This window comes from Microtus pennsylvanicus, chromosome 7, assembly GCF_037038515.1.
Source record: "Microtus pennsylvanicus isolate mMicPen1 chromosome 7, mMicPen1.hap1, whole genome shotgun sequence".
NCBI classification, from domain to species: domain Eukaryota; kingdom Metazoa; phylum Chordata; class Mammalia; order Rodentia; family Cricetidae; genus Microtus; species Microtus pennsylvanicus.
Genome location: NC_134585.1, coordinates 10,139,288 through 10,158,404, shown reverse-complemented (window position 1 = coordinate 10,158,404; position 19,117 = coordinate 10,139,288). Strand labels below are relative to the sequence as shown.

The following is a 19,117-nucleotide window of genomic DNA, read 5'->3' as shown; positions in this document are numbered from 1 at the left end:
TTGACCTCGAACTCACAGAGATCCGCCTACCTCTGCCTCCTGAGTGCTGGGATTAAAGGTATGTGCCACCACCGCCTGGCTGGCTTGGTTCTTGATTGCTGTAGTGGGGTCCAGTCTATTATGGGCAGAACTATCCCTTAGGCAGGTGGTCCTGGACTATAGGAGTGAGCCAGGAAGCAAACCACTAAACAGTGTTCTTCCATGGTTTCTGCTTCATTGCCTCTTGAATGCCTGCCTTGACTTCCCTCAAGGATGGCCTAAGACCTGGAAGTGTAAGTGGAAATAAACCTTTTCTTCCCTGACTTACTTTTGGTTAGAGTGTTTTACCATAGCAACAGAAAAGCAAACTAGGACACACATACATATACATATACACATACACACACATACATACACACATGCACACACATACACACATACATACACGATACACATATACACACGTACACATATACATACACAATACACATATACACACATGCATACATATACATGCATACACATACACACATATACATGCACACACATACACATATACACACATACATACATACACACATATACACAGACATACACACACAGATACACACACACACAGATACACACACACACAGATACATCCCCCCCACGCAGGTTTGTTCACATCAGTGCCTACATACAACACCAGTATCCATCTTTCCTGTATCATGGTTGACACACATTAACATCATCCACTTGCAAACACCAACATCCACATCTATGCCATCATCCTTACAGTGCATGTATTCTAATAACTACCTGCACAGTCACACCAACCCCTACAGATTCACATATATTCCTATATACACTCACACCCATAGCCACTCCATTCACCCATATGTACACCTACTCCATGGATTGCACATATAAACACGCACACATAAATTCCCATGGTTCCAAACATTCTCGCTCTCACCCGACACACTCTCCTGCCTCTCTGAGCTAAGTAGACTTCTGTGGAGGACCAGGCTTTACTCTAGGCCTCACACATGGCCTCTCCGCCTGTATCCCCGAGGATCAGGTCCTCTATGAAAAGATACCAACCCAGAAGCCCCATGGGTCCTCCTCTGGAAAGGCCATGTCCTGAGGGCAAAGCTGTGTCATCTGGATGGTCAACAGGCAGCCCTGGATCAAGCTGGGCCTTGAACCCAGGTTGGCCTGATGCCCTAGCTTTAACTCTGCCCCTCTAGGCCCCCGAGAGTCCTCAGCATGTGCCCCTCTGACCCTGATCATGTGACTTTTGGAGAACCCATTCTGGAGAGCATGTACTTAACTGGGGAGCACCCTCCACTCTCCAGCTCCCTTTGCGCGGTCCCTGGTTAATAAGAAACTAGCTGTGAGGAGGTATAAAGGCCCCAGGGCCACCAAAGGGCCATCACTCCACACACCTCTACTGCCTTTTGAGAAGAGCGACTGGACCCAGGGCTGACGATGTCCCAGTTGGTGGAATGTGTCCCCAACTTCTCAGAGGGGAACAACCAGGAGGTGGGTGAGGCTCCTTCGGGGCTGGCAGAATATGTGGGTACCTTGGGCACAGGAAGGGAGTGAGTTTGGGGTGGGAGGAGATTGCCTCCAGGATGGGCAGAGCCACAGCCTACTGGCCCCCTCAAAGGAGCCATCACTGTCAGCTTTGGAACGTTCCATGGATTTGGGGGGACTCTGGAGAACTGGCAAGTGGGCTTGGGGATTTTGGAGTGCTCCTAGTGGGGGTCGTGGATCTTGTGACCTCAGTGTTTCTATCTGACAGTAAAGTCCCTTGAATACAGAGGCAGAGGACAGAGTTATTTGAGGTCACAGGAAAGGTCATTCCCATATGTATTAACTCTTTCCTCACCCATGGAGGCTTGTGAAGTAGGCACTATTATTGGCCCTCTTACCTGATGGGGAAATTGAGGCCAGAGGGCTCCTTAGGATAGGGTTTGAAATCTGAGTCCAGCTCCTGACCTGGCAGGTTCTGCACTCGTCAGGGTTCCTTCCCATGTTAGCTAACGGTCCCAACCCTGCTGTTCCCACTGGAAGGCTGTCACTTTGTTCACCCCCTCTGAGAGTCTGGGTGTGATAGCAGGCCAATTATTTTTCTGGGCCACCCTGAACCTGGGGTGGCCATAGTCACTACCACGGGGGCCTTCCATTTGTGCCTTGTGGGTTCTGGGACTGAAGCTTAGTTCTTTGGGGGATCCCTCAAACCTCCTTCTTGAGATCACACTTGGGTGTGGGGCTACAACCTCTCCAAGTAGGGACTGAGGGGCATGGTGTTGGGCCTCTATCTCCAGGTGATTGATGCCATTTCCCGAGCCATCTCCCAGACCCCAGGCTGTGTGCTACTGGATGTTGATGCTGGGCCCTCCACCAACCGCACTGTCTATACTTTCGTGGGGCGGCCAGAGTGTGTGGTCGAGGGAGCTCTCAATGCTGCCCGCGTGGCCTCACAGCTCATCGACATGAGCAAGCACAAGGGTGAGGACTTGAGCTGGGCCAGGCCTCCCATGTCTCAGTTCCCAGGCTGAGCTTGTGCCACGGTATCCTGGGAGAGGGGCAGGCTCAGGGCGCGGACACGGGGTGTCAGTGCAACAGGTCTGTGGGCAGGCTTCTCCTTGGAGGCTCCCCTAGGACTAGCATCAGGGCTACATGGTGTTCCCTATTTGCAGGAGTGGATTGGTGGAAAGGTGGGGAGATGACCCTAGGACACAGGCTATGGAGATCAGCAACCTCCTAGAGTGGGGTTCAGTGGGGTTCAGTGCATCTACAGGGGCTCACTCAAGACAAGGTCTTGACTAGACGGAGGCCTCGGGGAGACAGAAGAGGACACGGTACTAGGAAGCAAACTTGTCAACTGCCTCAAAACCAAACACAACGGCAGGGGTGGGTAGGGTCAAAGGTTGGTGGACACACAGAGCTGGGCAAAAAGCCAAGGTCTCTGTCCATTCTCGGAGAGCCGTTTTCAGAGGTCATGGTAAGGAGGAGATAACAGGCTTGTCAAGGGTAGGAGGAGACAGGCACAATATTCTAGATGTGGTGTGGATTCTCTGCTGCCAGAGAAGGTAGAACTGGCTTATTATCAGATACTTTCAGCCTGGCAAGGTCTCCCTGAAGGCCTTTGCTTTGTGGGATGTTTTAAAAATTATTATAAAGGGCCAGCTTATGTAAGCCCTACTCCTTCTCCAGGGCTTTAAGGTCTTTCTATGCCAACCATAGCAACAATAGTCCCCATGTTCTGTGGCATTCCTAATAGTCCAGCCTGGGAGGAACTGCTACTGCCAACCACTTGAAGCTGGTGGTTTTCTGTGATCAGTGTGGATATCTGTAAGGGTGATGGCCTGCACCCTTTCCCGCAGGAGAGCACCCTCGCATGGGTGCTCTGGATGTTTGCCCCTTCATCCCGGTGAGGGGCATCAGCATGGACGAGTGTGTGCTCTGTGCTAAGGCCTTTGGCCAGCGGCTGGCAGAGGAGCTCAATGTACCAGGTGAGTGTCCTGGAAGGATCAACCAGGTTCTGGATTCCAGTCTCTGACACGTGCTCTGGTTCTCTGTCCTTGACACCTTCTAAGGATGCAGATCATACCTAGCATTGAGGTACACACATTAATCCCAGTGCTCAGGAGGCGAGGCAGAGGCAGGCAGATCTCTGTGAGTTCAAGGCCAGCTTGCTCTACAATAGAGAATTTCAGGACAGCTTGGGCTACATAGACCCTATCTCAATACATTAATAAATATTAAAAAGAAACAAACAAAAACAAAAAGAATGCAGATCACTACCAAAAAAGAAAGGAAGGAAGAAAGGAAGGAAGAAAGGAAGGAAGGAAGAAAGGAAAGAAGGAAGGAAGGAAAAGAAAGTTCTGTGCGCAAGCCACCAGCCACAGCTTCTTAGATCATGAAACAAACGCGAGCAGAAATCACAACCACAGCATAGTGCGGATGCATGTCCCATCCTGCTTGTTGGGCAGTGGATATTTGTAGGCAGACTTTTCTGTGTCATCAGCCATCTCTGTCCCAGCAGCCTATAACCAAATAACCACACAGACTTGTTACTGTTATAAATGCTCGACTGATAACTTAGGCTTGCTACTATCTGGCCTTTACAACCTAACCCACATTTCTTATCTGTGCTCTACTGCATGGCGGCACCCTTTTTCAGCATAGCATGTTTGTCTCCATCTTGCTGGTGACTCCTTGTCACGCTACCCTTCTTCCCAGCACCCTCTCAGTTTGGCTCTCCCACCTAACCTCTTCCTGCCTAGCTATTGGCCAGTCAACCTTTTATTAAACCAATCAGAAGGCACCTTGGCAAAGATGTATCTTCACAGTGTACAAAAAGGTTACTCCATAACATTATTTGACACAGTTTAGCTTGCTGAGCCTGGAGACTAAAAAGTCCATGCCTACTAAATAGAAAGAATTCGGGGCTGGAGAGATGGCTCACTGGTCTAAGCACCTGCCACTCAAACATGAGGACCAGAGTTCAGATTTCCAGAAACCTCCATACATGCAATGGGTGTGATGACCCACCTGTCATCCCAGCTGTGTAAGGCAGAGACAGAAGAAACTTATTAGCATGCCAGGGAATTCTCAATGAACGACACTGAAGAAGAATGACCAAGCCTGGGCCTCCCCAGGCATATGCACACATGTAATGAGCTCATACAAAGGCATAGGCTTGCATACACAAATGCATACCATATAGACATGAAAAATGAGGGGAAGATTTCATTTGGGGAATTAGATGAAGAAAATGATAGGAGACAAACTAGAAACAAACACAACATGGTGTTGGGGAGACCCCAGGATAGACCGTCCATATGGCAGCACAGGGTGGGGAGACCCCAGGATAGACCATCCATATGGCAGCACAGGGTGGGGCCCCACCAGGCCCTGTTGTTGCCATGAACATAAGTTAACTTCTGAGACTAAGGCCCATGTGTATGGCAAGTTCTGCTTTTTTCTCCTATGAGGACAGGTTCACCACATGGTAAAAACACATTAAAAAAAAAAAACAAAACCCGAGTGTATCCATCATCACTCCCCACATATCCTACCCTAACCCCTATAAGCATGCCCTCCTCAGTGGCACTGGTTTTGCGTGGATAGAGGTCTATGGTATGCCATCTGCACCTCTGTACCCACTCCAAGAGTGTGGAGAAGGCGGGGGCTCCTCAGAGAGAACCAACTAAGGAAGATCTATCCCCAGTTGAAGTTGGAAGGACCCGCCCTGCCTGGGCCCCTGTGGGACCGAGGATATACTGGATTCTGCCTGGCTAAGCATCTGACCACTTGGGTTCCTTTGCAGTGTACCTCTATGGTGAGGCAGCGCAGACACCCAGTCGGCAGACCCTGCCGGCTATCCGGGCTGGAGAGTATGAGGCCCTGCCTGAGAAGGTGCTGCCCCAATAGGTGCCCGGGTGTGAGAAGGTGGTCTCCCTGCCGTTTTTTTTCCCCTGGGGAGAGTGGGCAGGTCTGGGGCCCCACCACCTCACCCCACGCGAATATTCCTGCAGCTCAAACAGGCAGAGTGGGTGCCTGACTTCGGCCCTAGCTCCTTTGTCCCCAGTTGGGGCGCCACTGTCACAGGTGCGCGGAAATTCCTCATTGCATTCAACATCAACCTGCTCAGCACCAAGGAACAGGCCCATCGCATTGCTCTCAACCTGCGGGAGCAGGGCCGCGGGAAAGACCAGGTGGGTAGCCTCTGGCTTGCTGTCCTATGCCCCAGGGGTCTTCCTTGGAATCCCCAGGGAAACTGTTCCCCTTAGTGTCACAGCCCTGGGGGGCGGGGCTCAGCCTTAGAGTTCGGTGTTTGAATCTGAGGATCCCCTTTAAAATTTGTATGCGTTTTGCCTGCATATGTCCAGAAGAGGGTGCTGGGTCCCTTGGGACTGAAGTTAATGGTTAGAAGTCATCATGTAGGTACCTGGAACCCAGGTCCTCTGGAAAAGCAGCAAGCGTTCTTAACCACTGAGCCATCTCTCTCCGGCAACCCCAGCTGCCCTTATTTTAACAGACTTTTCCACAGAAGCAGACAGGGTCAGGCTTCTGTGTTGACAACTGCCTCAGTCACCCGAGATGTCTTCACGTCTCTTCAGTTGCTCTAAATATGCCCCCTCCCCACAATGCCTCAGTAAAGCTTTATGTGTTGTGAAGGCTGCCCTGCCAGGTCTGCATAGAAACTGTCAGCTAGCTTGAGCATCACTTCTCAGAGTCCGTATCAGACACAGGAAGTCATCTTCCCATCTGTCCCAGCCTCACATCTTGCTAGACAGTGAGGCTCCAGGATCCTAGCTGCCTGCAGAACCAGCAGCCTGTAAGTACAACACAAAGCACAGGGACCCTCGAGTCCATTATGTCTGTTCCAAAGATGAGGTCAGAGTGTCTGCCTTTCTCCAAAGAGATGATCAGAGTGACAAGCAGGTGAGGTATGGATGACAAGGGGAGTTTGGACTTTCCCTGGCTTCCCACATCAGTGTCCCTAGGTCTCTCAGACATGGTTTGATCAAAGACCTGCACCAAACCTGGTCTCAGTTTTCATGTGGTGGGTGAGGTTTTGCCTCGTCTCTCTAGCCAGACCAAGGATGATAGAGCAAGGAAAGTCACAGTGCCGACCCAGCTATCGGGGGGCCACCTCGCCTGACTCATCTGGCTAGGGGACACAAGCACAAGAGGCTCTCAGAGCTAGGCATGATGAAAGCTGGGCAGGGGCCATTCAGAGCCCAGATTCTTAGCCCAGGCTGGGGAATGCATCTCTTCATAGCCAGGACGTCTGAAAAAGGTTCAGGGCATCGGTTGGTACCTGGATGAGAAGAACCTGGCTCAGGTGTCCACAAACATCCTGGACTTTGAGGTCACAGCTCTGCACACAGTCTATGAGGAGGCCTGCAGAGAAGCTCAGGTGGGTAGAGGAGCAGCTGCCCCCACCCTTCTCACACTGGGAAACCCCCAGCCGCTGACCTCACCGCCTCTGTCTCACAGGAGCTGAACCTCCCAGTGGTGGGCTCGCAGCTGGTGGGCCTGGTGCCTCTGAAGGCCTTGCTGGATGCCGCGGCCTTCTACTGCAACAAGGAGAAGTTGTTTGTTCTGGAGGAGGAGCACCGGATACGGCTGGTGGGCTGTGCTCCTTTTGGGAGTGAGATGTCAAGGGAGGCATGGGGGCTGTAGGCCTTCAGCTGCTCCAGGAGCAAGCTCATGCTTCCAGACGGGCCCATCCCAAATCCAAAACCCTCTTCTTCCTTCAGTTCCTTTGTTTTATTGGGGCGCGTGTGTATGTGTGTGTATGCACGTGTGTGTGTGCATGCATGTGTGTGTGTGCATGTGTGTGTGTGTGCATGTGTGTGTGTGCATGCATGTCTGTGTGTGTATTTCTAAGGGGCCATCCATCTTTTTTTTTATTTTTTTGAAATAGGGTCTCTCACTGGAACCCACCAAGAAGGCTAATCCTTCTGTCTTCACTTCCCCAGCACTGAAATTACAAGTAATGGGCTTACCACCATGCCAGGGTTTTTTAATTAATTAATTATTAACCAATTAATTGATTTTGATAGGGGTCCTGGGGGCCTGACTCAAGGTTTTGTGCTTGCATGGCAAGCACTTTACTGAGCAAGCTCTGTGGCCAGCTCTTGACTCGTAGGTAGAAGATTTTCCACTTTCATGGCCCTGTAGAACCTCATGAAGGGCTCCTCTGGAACTGGTACTACATAAACTTTATGTTCTCTGCCTTCTTAATTCCTAGTCTGGCTGCTTCTCTGAAGAGCCGTGTCTGCTGCCAGCCCCCTCTGTTGGGTTCCTTACCCCAGTAAAACACAGTCCACGGATTTGGGTAGATATGTCCCAGGCGTAGCTCTCCTGGTCCCATCTACACATGAGTCTCTCTGAAAGCAGTTCTGCTTGTCTACAGCACATTTTCTCGTCTTGTTGGGCCCAGGATCTGCTCTGGGGGTGGCCGCATCTCCAGCGATATTGTTTTCCCATCCTTTCCTAGAGTGTCCGTCCTTCCCTAGAGTACCCGTCCTTCCCTAGAGTATCCATCCTTCCCTAGAGTGTCTGTCCTTCCCTAGAGTGTCCGTCCTTCCCTAGAGTGTCCGTCCTTCCCTAGAGTGTCCGTCCTTCCCTAGAGTACCCGTCCTTCCCTAGAGTGTCCGTCCTTCCCTAGAGTGTCCGTCCTTCCCTAGAGTGCCCGTCCTTCCCTAGAGTGTCCGTCCTTCCCTAGAGTACCCGTCCTTCCCTAGAGTGTCCGTCCTTCCCTAGAGTGTCCGTCCTTCCCTAGAGTGCCCGTCCTTCCCTAGAGTGTCCGTCCTTCCCTAGAGTGTCCGTCCTTCCCTAGAGGACCCGTCCTTCCCTAGAGTGTCCGTCCTTCCCTAGAGTGTCCGTCCTTCCCTAGAGTACCCGTCCTTCCCTAGAGTGTCCGTCCTTCCCTAGAGTACCTGTCCTTCCCTAGAGTACCCGTCCTTCCCTACAGTGTCTGTCCTTCCCTAGAGTACCCGTCCTTCCCTAGAGTACCCGTCCTTCCCTAGAGTGTCTGTCCTTCCCTAGAGTACCCGTCCTTCCCTAGAGTACCCGTCCTTCCCTAGAGTACCGTCCTTCCCTAGAGTACCCGTCCTTCCCTAGAGTACCCGTCCTTCCCTAGAGTACCGTCCTTCCCTAGAGTACCTGTCCTTCCCTAGAGTACCCGTCCTTCCCTAGAGTACCCGTCCTTCCCTAGAGTACCCGTCCTTCCCTAGAGTACCTGTCCTTCCCTAGAGTACCCGTCCTTCCCTAGAGTGTCCGTCCTTCCCTAGAGTGTCCGTCCTTCCCTAGAGTACCCGTCCTTCCCTAGAGTACCTGTCCTTCCCTAGAGTACCCGTCCTTCTCTAGAGTCCGTCCTTCCCTAGAGTGTCCGTCCTTCCCTAGAGTATCCATCCTTCACTGCTTGCTGATTCTGTGGCCCCACTCTTAGGCGGCATCCTTTACCCGCCCCCAGAACCATCTTTGGGGTGCACCCTGCTTGTGTCCTCCGAGTGTGTGTGTGTCCCTTTCTGCTTTCAGAAAGTGAAATGTGTTGTCCCCGTTGCATGGCTTCATAATGGGTCGAATGGTTTTGCTGAGATGAATTCGAATCTTAGATGGGACTGTTTTCACTGTATCCTGAATTTGGGTGAAACTCGGTTTCCCTCACATTTATGTGCAGAGGAATCAAGTTGCCCCTGTTTGTAAGAATCTATTAGATTCTGAATTAGAATCTAATCCCAAGAAGAGGATCTAGCTGGCCCTTCCCATGGCCACCTAGGCTCTGTTGTGAGGGAAGGGCAGGCAACCCTTTCTTTGTCCTGTTTGCCCTGGGAGCATGGAGTCTTTCTGTCTGTATACCAACCTGTTAGGAAGTGAACTGGCAAGGTTCCTGGGAAGGGAGGGGGGAAAAACTCGTTAAGGTGGCGCCAAGCTGAGCAGTGGGTGTGATGTCCTCTCTGCAGGTGGTGAACCGGCTGGGCCTGGATTCCCTGGCACCCTTCGACCCGAAGGAGAGGATCATTGAGTGAGGCCTCGCATCTCTTCCCCACCCTTCCACCCTGCCCGCTCCCTGCCCCTCCTTTCCTTGTTTTACCCCTTTCCCTCCTCTTCCACTTCCTCCTCATCTTCACATCTCTGATCACCAAATCTTAAACCAGGTGCCTGATCCTCCAACTTCTCTGCACGCTTCGGTCCTGCCCCCTCCCAGCCCGCCTCCTGCTCTTCTCTCCAGCCTATCAGTTGGGGCTGGGGGTAATGGGGTGTGTCTCCGCCTCTTTAAGCGGCTCCCATTGGTAGGTACCTGGTTCCAGCTAGTGGACCTGAGCAGAGCCTGATGGACAAGTCACTGCTCAATTTTGTTCGGGAGGTGGGCGCCCGCTCTGCTGCCCCAGGCGGCGGCTCTGTAGCAGCGGCTGTTGCAGCCATGGTGAGCACCTGAGGTAACCCATTGAGGGCAGAGCCATAAATGGCAGGACCCAGGCCGGGTTGGGGTTGATAGTGGGAGATTCTGGAGGGTGGGACTCTGTAGTGGGGGACCCTGCTGGGTGAGATTCCACACTTGATCTCCCTGAACTTGGGGTTCCCTGTTGGGTTCTGGCTTGGGGTGGCCAGGCTCCCCCTCCCCGGGTAGCTCCCACAGCTTGCCCCTTACCAGGGTGCAGCCCTGGCCTCTATGGTGGGCCAGATGACCTACGGGCGGCGCCAGTTTGATCACCTGGACTCCACCATGCGGCGCCTGATCCCACCATTCCATGCGGCCTCTGCCCAGCTAATCCCATTGGTGGATGCTGATGCCCAGGCTTTTGCTGCCTGTCTGGTAAGCATGCTCAATGGCCAGGCTGGACTTGCTAGCCTTAGTAACCTGTAAATTTGGAGCCAGGGGCAGGACCCTGGGAAGGTGGCACGATCTGCCAGTATTTTAGGAGCCCCTACTTTCAGTAACCTTGAGGGTCTAGGTCTGGAGAGCATGGACTTTGCCCCAGGAAAGGGAACTTAGGAGGGCAGGACCCCAGAATGGGGTGCCCCGGGGTTGGGGATCCTGGAAGGATACTAGCTGGTAACATTGAAGACAACAGCAGACATGTCTCAGATTGGCCAGCCAGGATCTTGGCTTCCAGGCCAGAGATATGTGAGATCTGGACCCCAGATTCTAGAGACCTGCAGGAAGGAAGCCTCTTGCCTGTAAGTCATCTGGGCCATCCTGGAGGTCAGCACTATACCCGGATGAGGGGCAAACTGCCGGGGCAGCCCCCTGTCCTGACCTCTTTAGCAGGCTAGAGCTCTGAGGTCATAGAAACCTTGACAGAAGAAGCATGAAGATTAAGGACTAGAAAGAACCCCTCAGCCACAACATAACAGGTGCCACCAGGAGAGTTTGGAGGTGGAAAACCCATTTGGAAAAATAATTGCAGACTGTGGGCAGATGAGCGGATATAGCAAGGATGCAGGGCCAGACTGAACAGATGAAAGAAATGATTAGAAGTGAGAGATACACACAGAGAGAAATAAAGAGAAATATACAAAGACAGAGAGACAGGGATATACATGGAGACAGAGAGACAGGGATAAACATAGAGACAGAGAGACAAGGATATACACGGAGACAGAGAGACAGGGATATACACGGAGACAGAGAGACAGGGATATACATGGAGACAGAGAGACAGGGATAAACATAGAGACAGAGAGACAGGGATATACATGGAGACAGAGAGACAGGGATAAACATGGAGACAGAGAGACAGGGATATACACTGAGACAGAGACAGGGACATACACAGAGACAGAGAGACAGGGATATACATGGAGACAGAGAGACAGGGATATACATGGAGACAGAGAGACAGGGATATACACTGAGACAGAGACAGGGACATACACAGAGACAGAGAGACAGGGATACACATGGAGACAGAGAGACTGGTTGAGATCTGGGTGAATACACCAACACCAGAGTGCGTGCGACCTACCCAGCTTTCTCTTGCCCTGTCCCATCCTGCAAGATTGGAGGGTGTTATGGAAAGCTGAGACCTGCAGCACTCACCACACACAGAGTCTCTTTTCATGAAATCACAAACACTACCTGTCACCATTCAGGAAAAAGGCCAGGTCTACAGATGACCAGGGACAAGGGGTGCGGCACCGTGGTGGAAAAGGCCTTAGAGCTTCCAATGTCAGCGCCGCCCTTGTGTGTTTAGACTGCGTACGGTAAAGTTGTTCACACCATCAGAACTTGGTACTGTAGGGAGGATGACTGGAAGAATCCAGGAGCCTTTAAAGGTCCCCAGAGAACGCCACTCACCTGTCTTCTCCAGGTGGCTGTGGGGACCTATGACTCCCAGACCCAGACACCAAGTGCTGGAGACCACAGATACCAACAGAAACATCATCCCCACAGAAGGTGTCCCTGCCTGTGGCCTGTAGCATATGATGCGCTTCAGTAGGAAATGCCCATGCTAGAGGCCATGGAGAAGCAGTGCCCATGGGGCCCGTGCTGCCACATCCCAGGACACAGTCCTCACTGCTATCCCAGCATGGCCAGGGCACACAGCCAGTTCTTCGTGGCCACTCACCATGTGTGTTTTGGTCTTTTTTTCCCCTATAGGAGGCAATAAAGCTGCCCAAGAACACAGCCGAAGAAAGGGACAGGTGAGCACGGTATTGGCCAGGTGGGCCTGCTGGATCCTCTGGGCCATGGGTCTCAGTGTCTGGGGGTGGGGGTTGGCACAGGTGCACCATGGGTAGTGAGTCATGATCATTTTGTCACTCCTGAGTCGGTGTGCTCAGCCTTTGGGAAGGGACCATGATGGTTGTGGTCAGAATGCACTCAGCCCCTAACTCACGTATCGCCGCCTGGGTTCTAGGCGGGCCTGTGCTCTGCAGGAGGGGCTGAGACAGGCGGTTGCTGTGCCACTGAAGCTGGCAGAGACTGTGTCCCAGCTGTGGCCAGTGCTGAAGGAGCTGGCCCTATGTGGGAACCTGGCCTGCTTGTCTGACCTGCAGGTATGAGGGTTCCAGGGTGTCAGAGCAGCTCAGGGTGGTATCCACATTCTTGTTCAATGTTGTTCCACAGTTAACAGCAACTTGGGTATCTTCAGAGCTTACGTACAGGGAGATACGGGGAGATACCTGAGCCAGCCTGTGGAAGTGGACATCACTCATCCTGTGTGGGGGATGGGACAAAGCAGAGGCATGACCTATGGCCCCTACAACTAACCCAGGAACCCTACAGTATGCAGTGGATTTCAGGGTATGGCCTGGAGGCCCCAGCGAACTGATCCTCTCTACTGGGAGTGGCTCTAGTTCGCAGGCAGATAACCGCTGAGGGCAGGTTCAGAGGGATCCACAGCCTCTAAAGTATAACCTTCATAGCCTCCTCAGGCCTCCAGGAGCCGCATCTTCAAATTAGTAGTGGGTTCCTTTTCTCAGTTCAGGTCTCAGACCAACATGGCCACGGTAGCCCGATCTCTGGGTAGGGTCAGGCTTAGTGGTTGAAGAATGCAGGTCCCTGCATGAAGCCCTTGCCTGTCAACCCATAGGATGGGTCAGCTTGCTCAGTCTCAGCAGGAGGGTTGTTGATATTTTCAAGAGGCACAGAGGCATTGTGGGTCCAGAACCATCCCCTTTCACCGGTGTCTCTTCAGGTGGCAGCCAAAGCCTTGGAGACAGGTGTGTTTGGTGCGTACTTCAATGTGCTCATCAACTTGAAGGACATGACCGATGATGCATTTAAAGAGAAGGTGGGCAGGGGGAAGACTTGGTGCCAGGCCCCACCCAGGGACCTGCAATGTCTGCCGTGGGCAGGGATGACTCTTGCTGGTCACCTGAAGGAACAGGCTCTTGCTGTCTCTCCTGGAGCCATGGGTACAGGGTGATCAGGTGTCTGCGGGCATACATTGACATCCCCCTTCCCATGGGTCCAGACCTGACTAGGAGATGAAAAGTTGCTAAATAGTACCCCAGTGCCCATACCACCTACCCTGCTCTTATAGTAGAATTGAAGACTTGGCAATTCCAGGCTGGGGACCCCCAAGCACCAACACCCGAGGCACTGGAAAAATAATGGCTTTAAACAATGAACCCAATCTCAGCATTTATAACAGCTGCATGGCAATTTTATTGTATTATTGAGGTAAAAATCACAGAACATACAAATTCCTATATTAAAACATAGAATTCGGTAGGATTTTTGCACGTTCTCAGTATTGTATAGCCATCATTCTAGCAAGTTCCAGGACATTTTTATTGCTTCAAAGGAACCCTCTGTCAATTAGCAGACACACTGTTCCATACCCTAGCTCTGACAGCCATTCTTAAGCATCTGTCTCCTAGATATTTGTGACAACTTTGAAAAAGCTTTTTTTAAGGGCTCAGTTCTTAAGTAGAATGCTAGCAATTGGGCATCTTTGGGGTCTAGCCCCTCCCTGACCAACTTTAGATAATATGACCTCTGTGAGTGAGCCCTCTGGGTCTTATGGATACAGCTGTCCCCTCAGCAGTCTGGGCAGAAGTAGAAGAAACGGGATGGGAGTCTGTGGAGGGCCAGTGGGTATGGCTGTCCCCAAAACTTCTACCCACACTGATACATCTAGGAGTGGCTGTTCAAGATGACCCTAGTCACTGTGAGGTGGGTATGCCATGGGGAAGTGGCAGTAGGAGCCTGGGATTTTTCTGTTAGGAGCAGCAGGTCACAGCAGACATGGAGGGGGTAGGGTGACATATCTCTCTATGTCTGTCAGATGCGCCATCGAATCTCCAGCCTTCTGCAGGAAGCCAAGACCCAGGCTGCACTCGTGTTGGATAGCCTAGAAGCACGGAGGGAATAAAGAGATGTCCCCTTCCCCCTGCGCCACGAATGGTCCAACTTCCAGGGGTCTTTACCTATCCTAAGTGACCCAAGCCTCCTTGGAGGGAAGATTCAGCCATGACGTCAGCAGTGTCAGGTTGGGGCTCTACACACAACTGTCTGTGTAGGATGCTGTAGGTGCAACGGAGGTGGTTTGGGGTAGGGAGTAGGGTCTGATTGGCGGTGGTCTACTGCAGGCATTTAGCCTGATACCCTCTGTTATCTGTGGCTTCTAGTAAATTCTGAACACAAACCTGCCTGGTGTGCTTGGGTTTGGGGGCAAGGCAAAGCTGAGACTGGAATCGGGAGCAGGACCAGGGGACTCCTTCGTTTGTGAGTAATGAAGCCCCAGCTCCAGATTCCCAGATGGAGTGTTTATGGGGATGCTGCTAGCTCTAGGATGCTCTGAGCACTGAACTCATTGCCATTGTCTTAGTTAGGATCACCATCGCTATGACAAAACACCATGACCAAAAAGCAGCCTGGGGAGGAGAGGGTTTGTTTGACTGATACTTCCACATCACTGTTCATCATCAAAGGAAGTTGGGACAGGAACTCAAGCGGGGCAGGAACCTGGAGGCAGAAGCTGATGCAGAAGCCATGGAAGGGAGCTGCTTACCTTTCTCCATCAATCACTATTTAAGAAAATGTCCTACAGTCGGATCTTATGGGAACATTTTCTCAATTGAGGTTCTTTCCTTGCTGGTGACTCTAGTTTGTGTCAGGTTAACATAAGAGCAGCCATGTAGCAAGGGGCAGAGACTGTAGTACTCCAAGCCCTCACACTGGGGAAAGTCTGGCTCCTGAGGGCTATGAGGACATTCTCTCCCTTCACTGGACAGTCTGCTCCTAGCTTCCATGTCACCATCACAGGGCTCTCCCCGTCCTCCATCCTCAGATGTTCCATAGTTCTCTGTGTCCTGGGATGTGGCAGCACGGGCAGGCATGGGCACTGCTTATCCATGGCCTCTAGCATGGGCATTTCCTACTATTCCTCTCTATTCTCCATTACTAATAAAAACCCTCACCCCAATGACTTTCAGATGAGCCACTCGATGAGAAAGTCTCCCAAGTATGGTTGTAGTTATCAACACAGTACATAAAAAGAAAACAGCTTGTGGTACATTCTTCTTAAGTGAGGCAGAAAATCTAAATGCCTTTTAGGACAGATTTGCTATCTGAAAATTTAAGTCACTTGTTTCTGGGAAGAGTCATCAACCAGGGGAAGTAACATGAACAGATGGTTCACATGTGTTGCAGGCAAAGGGGTGGAATCCTTCAGTGCGGGAAGTCCTACAAATTAGACTGAACCTAACAAGGTGCTTGTGGGGGGCAGCCCAGTTCCGGTGAGGGGTCCTGGCCAACTTGTGTATAACAAATGCCTGTGCTCCTGTCCAAGACAGAACAAGGATGACTCTTGTCCCTTGCTGCCCCCAAAGAGCATTTGGAGGTATAATGGTATATTGCTCTGTCCCATGGGATCTTTCATGGCTGGCTGAGCTGCTAGTCTCAAATGCGTGTCCTGCCCAGGGTTGGGGATGTCTTGGGGTGGTGCAGTCAGGTGATGATTCTCTATTCTTTCCCTGATATCCAAGTACATTGAGGACAGAGAACTTGATCCCATCCAGTTCCCGGGCCCAGGCTTTGCACTTCATACCGAGGAGACACACAACAGTGGCCCAGAAGACTTACTTCTCCAGGGTACAGCTTCCTTTAGCCCTTCCTCAGGCAAAGAGGAGATTCTGCTATGTCTCCTGGACTTAGGGCCCTAACCCTAGCCATATCCCCAGCACTGTAACCCAGAGAGGCTGCAGGACAGCAGAGAGGGTTGGGTTGACACTCTGCCTTTCAGCATGTGTGTTCTGGGGGTGCGTAGGCGGAGGAGTTGGGTGTGTTATCATTTTCATGAAGAGCCATCCTGCTTAGTTTGTTGACAACCAAGAGTCACCTGAGTCAGGGAATCTTAGCTGAGGAATGCTGAGATCTGACTGCCCTGTGTCTGTGTCTGTGGGGAATTGCTTGATTGTTGGTTGATGTGATAAGGCCATGACCACTGTGGGTGGTGCCACCCCTATGCAGGTGGTCCTGGGTTGTATAAGAACGCTGGCTGGGTATGAGCCAGGGGGAGTGAGCCCTCTATGGTTTCTGCTTGAGCTCCTGCTACAACCTCCCTCATTGATGGATTGTGACATCAAAATATAAGTCAAACATACTCGTCCCTTCCCAAATTGCTTTTTGTTGGTTATTCAGCATAGGAAGAAAACTAAGTAGAACAATGGCTATGACAGACCCAAAGCAGGGTGGGAGATGGGCTGTTCCCACCATGGTGGAGAGAAGCCTAGTATGGTATAGCCTTGTATAGAATGAAATAGGATTCTGTCTTGAACCAACCCCCCCAATAATAATAATAATAAATAAGAAGAGTGTGATGCTATGTTGGTAAAGGGTTATTTGCGAAGACTGTGGTATGGGTGCATTGGGTAGGGGTGTTGGTGAGGGGGCTTTGTAGCATTTATTGGTTTGGGGTGACTGTTGAAGGGACACTAGTGAATGGAACCTGTGGTGGTTTGAAAGAAAATGGCTCCCAAAGAGACTGGTACTGGAGGTGTGGTTTTGTTGGAGTGGGTATCTTATTGGAGAAAGTGTGTCACTGTGGAGGTGGGCTTTGGGGTCTCATATATGCTCAAGTCATCCCAGTGTCTTAGTTCACTTCCTGTTGCCTGCTGATTAAGATGGAGGACTCTCAGCTCCAGCACCATGTCTGCTTGCACGCCGCCATGTCCTACCATGATAATGGAGTAAACCTCTGAAACTGTGAGTTGCCACCCCAGTTAAATGTTTTCCTTTATAAGAGTTGTTGTGGTCATGGTGTCTCTCCAAAGCAACGGAAACCCTAACTGAAACAGAACCCTTTCCCATATCTTTAGTGTGTGAAAGTCCCTTCTGTGAGATTGGCTTTCATACCATCCTGGGTCCGTCACAGTGAAGGGTGTCCTTTTCCTCTGAGAGGTCCTGGTTATAGTCCTGTGGTCTATACTCTGGAGGGTGGAGGGGTCCTCCAGCTTGTGGGATTGCTAATGAAATGTATAAGGGTCTTGGGTGAACACTCTGAGTGTGGGGACTTATTTGCAGGGCTTATTGCTAGGACTCTGTGTGATTCTTTGTAGGGAGACAGAGTTAGGGTTAGGGCGTTTCTGCTGCAGGCCGTGTGGCCAGATGGCACCGGTGGAGTGGCAATGACATGACGTTAGAGAGTGTGAATTACGGCAGGGATGCTTATGTCTAAATGCATGCGTTGACTTCCAAAGGCCTGTACTTCAGAGTATGGCCCAACACGGAGAGAAGGTCTTTGTAAATGTCACCCATTGCAAAGAGAAGAGGTTTTTCTGGAATATGGAGGGCCCTGGTCCGCTAAAATTAGCAGGCTTTTTTTTTTTTTAAAAAAAAAAAAAAGGGCAATCTGGAGTAAAGCAGACAGCTGGGAGACAGTGGCAGTTCCTCAGCAGCTGAAGACTGTGGAACAGCTGCCCGAGGAGGACATTGCCAAGTTTTGGCAGTACCACAACTGAGATCCATTTCTTACAAAGCCTAAGTTATTAGGAAACACTCCGATGTAGCCAAGCACACTAGTGAGAGTCATGTGATTATAAACATTTCTTAAAGCAAGCGGTTTAAGTATACACAAAGCCTAAGTGTTCAGCAAATGAAAAATAAGGTACTTAGTGAAGATAAACCAAAAGAAATGGGAAGGGTCCACCAAAGGCACAAAAATGCAAAACAGGGAGATAACCCCAGCTGCCCTCCCAGAGAGAGATGTTCACTGCACATCCAGGAATGCAGCAGGATATGGCTGCTTTTGATATCGATAAACAAATAAGTTCAAAGATGCCAAGTCCTTGTCCTTAGGCAGGAGCAGGCAAACTTATCAGAGGACACTAGATGTCAGTATGGCTGTGAGCAGGAAAAGGCTGCAGAGTGAGCCAGAATGGGAGAGGTTGGAGAGAGGGAGATGCCAAGGTTCCACCAATGCAGCCCACTTTTGAAGTGGAATGAGAGGCTGTTGATTGAAATAGCAGGGCTTTAGATCTACAGTACCAAAAGTAGAGGTAAAATCGGCCTCGAGAGCTGCATAACTAATTAGAACTTGTTACTATTAGGAGGGAAGAGCCAGTGGAGAACTCAAGGAGTCAACACCAGTTTTACTTGGTCCAACTTTTGGGGGAAAAAATCCTTCTAAGTCCCCGGAGCTGGAAGTAGTTCCCTACATATACTGTGAAGTACAACTGTCTTTCCTATCAGCTCCTGTTGTAAACCAGGAGGCGCAGGAAAAATGTATCCAGTTCTGAAAAGCAACGGAAAAACGGGGAATCTGGGCAGACGGACACAGGGAGAACATCTCACGAGGCCTGCTGTGGTGCTGCTGGCTTCCGAAGACAAGGGGAGTGCCACCTCTCAGGCCTCAGAGCTAGGACAGATCCTCCATGGTGCAGGCAGGGCCCCCAGCCCTGCCAACTTCAAACCTGGACTGCTGGCCTCCATGTCCATGACCCCATGAGCTTCCCCTTTCTAGTTCTTTTGTCTTTTCTTCCTGTGCTGGGTTCGAGCCCAGGGCCTCACAAACACCAGGCCAGCCCCTCTCTCTCTGCAGAGAATAAACTCTAGGCCACTCAGGTGCCATGCTCAGTCATGTAGGTGGGACACAGCCCAGGACCCACCTGTCCTGGAGAACCCACAGTTCTCTGTGGAGCCTCCATGGCTGTAAGTGTGGAAGGCCTCAGGGTA

At 51.2% G+C, this 19,117-nt stretch overlaps 1 protein-coding gene across 3 annotated transcripts; it reads left to right on the top strand.

The window, feature by feature from the left end:
- The first annotated feature begins 1,382 nt into the window (after positions 1–1,382).
- Ftcd (formimidoyltransferase cyclodeaminase) lies at positions 1,383–14,588 on the top strand. Of its 3 annotated transcripts, XM_075978836.1 has the most exons (14): positions 1,394–1,503; positions 2,292–2,475; positions 3,354–3,482; positions 5,303–5,391; positions 5,511–5,690; positions 6,761–6,898; positions 6,979–7,110; positions 9,453–9,514; positions 9,787–9,916; positions 10,145–10,306; positions 12,095–12,138; positions 12,354–12,492; positions 13,134–13,229; positions 14,229–14,588. In XM_075978836.1, the coding sequence occupies exons 1-14, from the start codon at positions 1,450–1,452 to the stop codon at positions 14,313–14,315; spliced, it is 1,626 nt and encodes a 541-aa protein (XP_075834951.1). In that variant the 5' UTR covers positions 1,394–1,449; the 3' UTR covers positions 14,316–14,588. The 3 variants fall into 3 exon arrangements, with proteins under 3 accessions (XP_075834953.1, XP_075834951.1, XP_075834952.1); XM_075978838.1 differs by lacking the exon at positions 2,292–2,475 and having other exon boundaries at positions 1,383–1,503; XM_075978837.1 differs by lacking the exon at positions 13,134–13,229.
- The last annotated feature ends 4,529 nt before the right edge of the window (positions 14,589–19,117 follow it).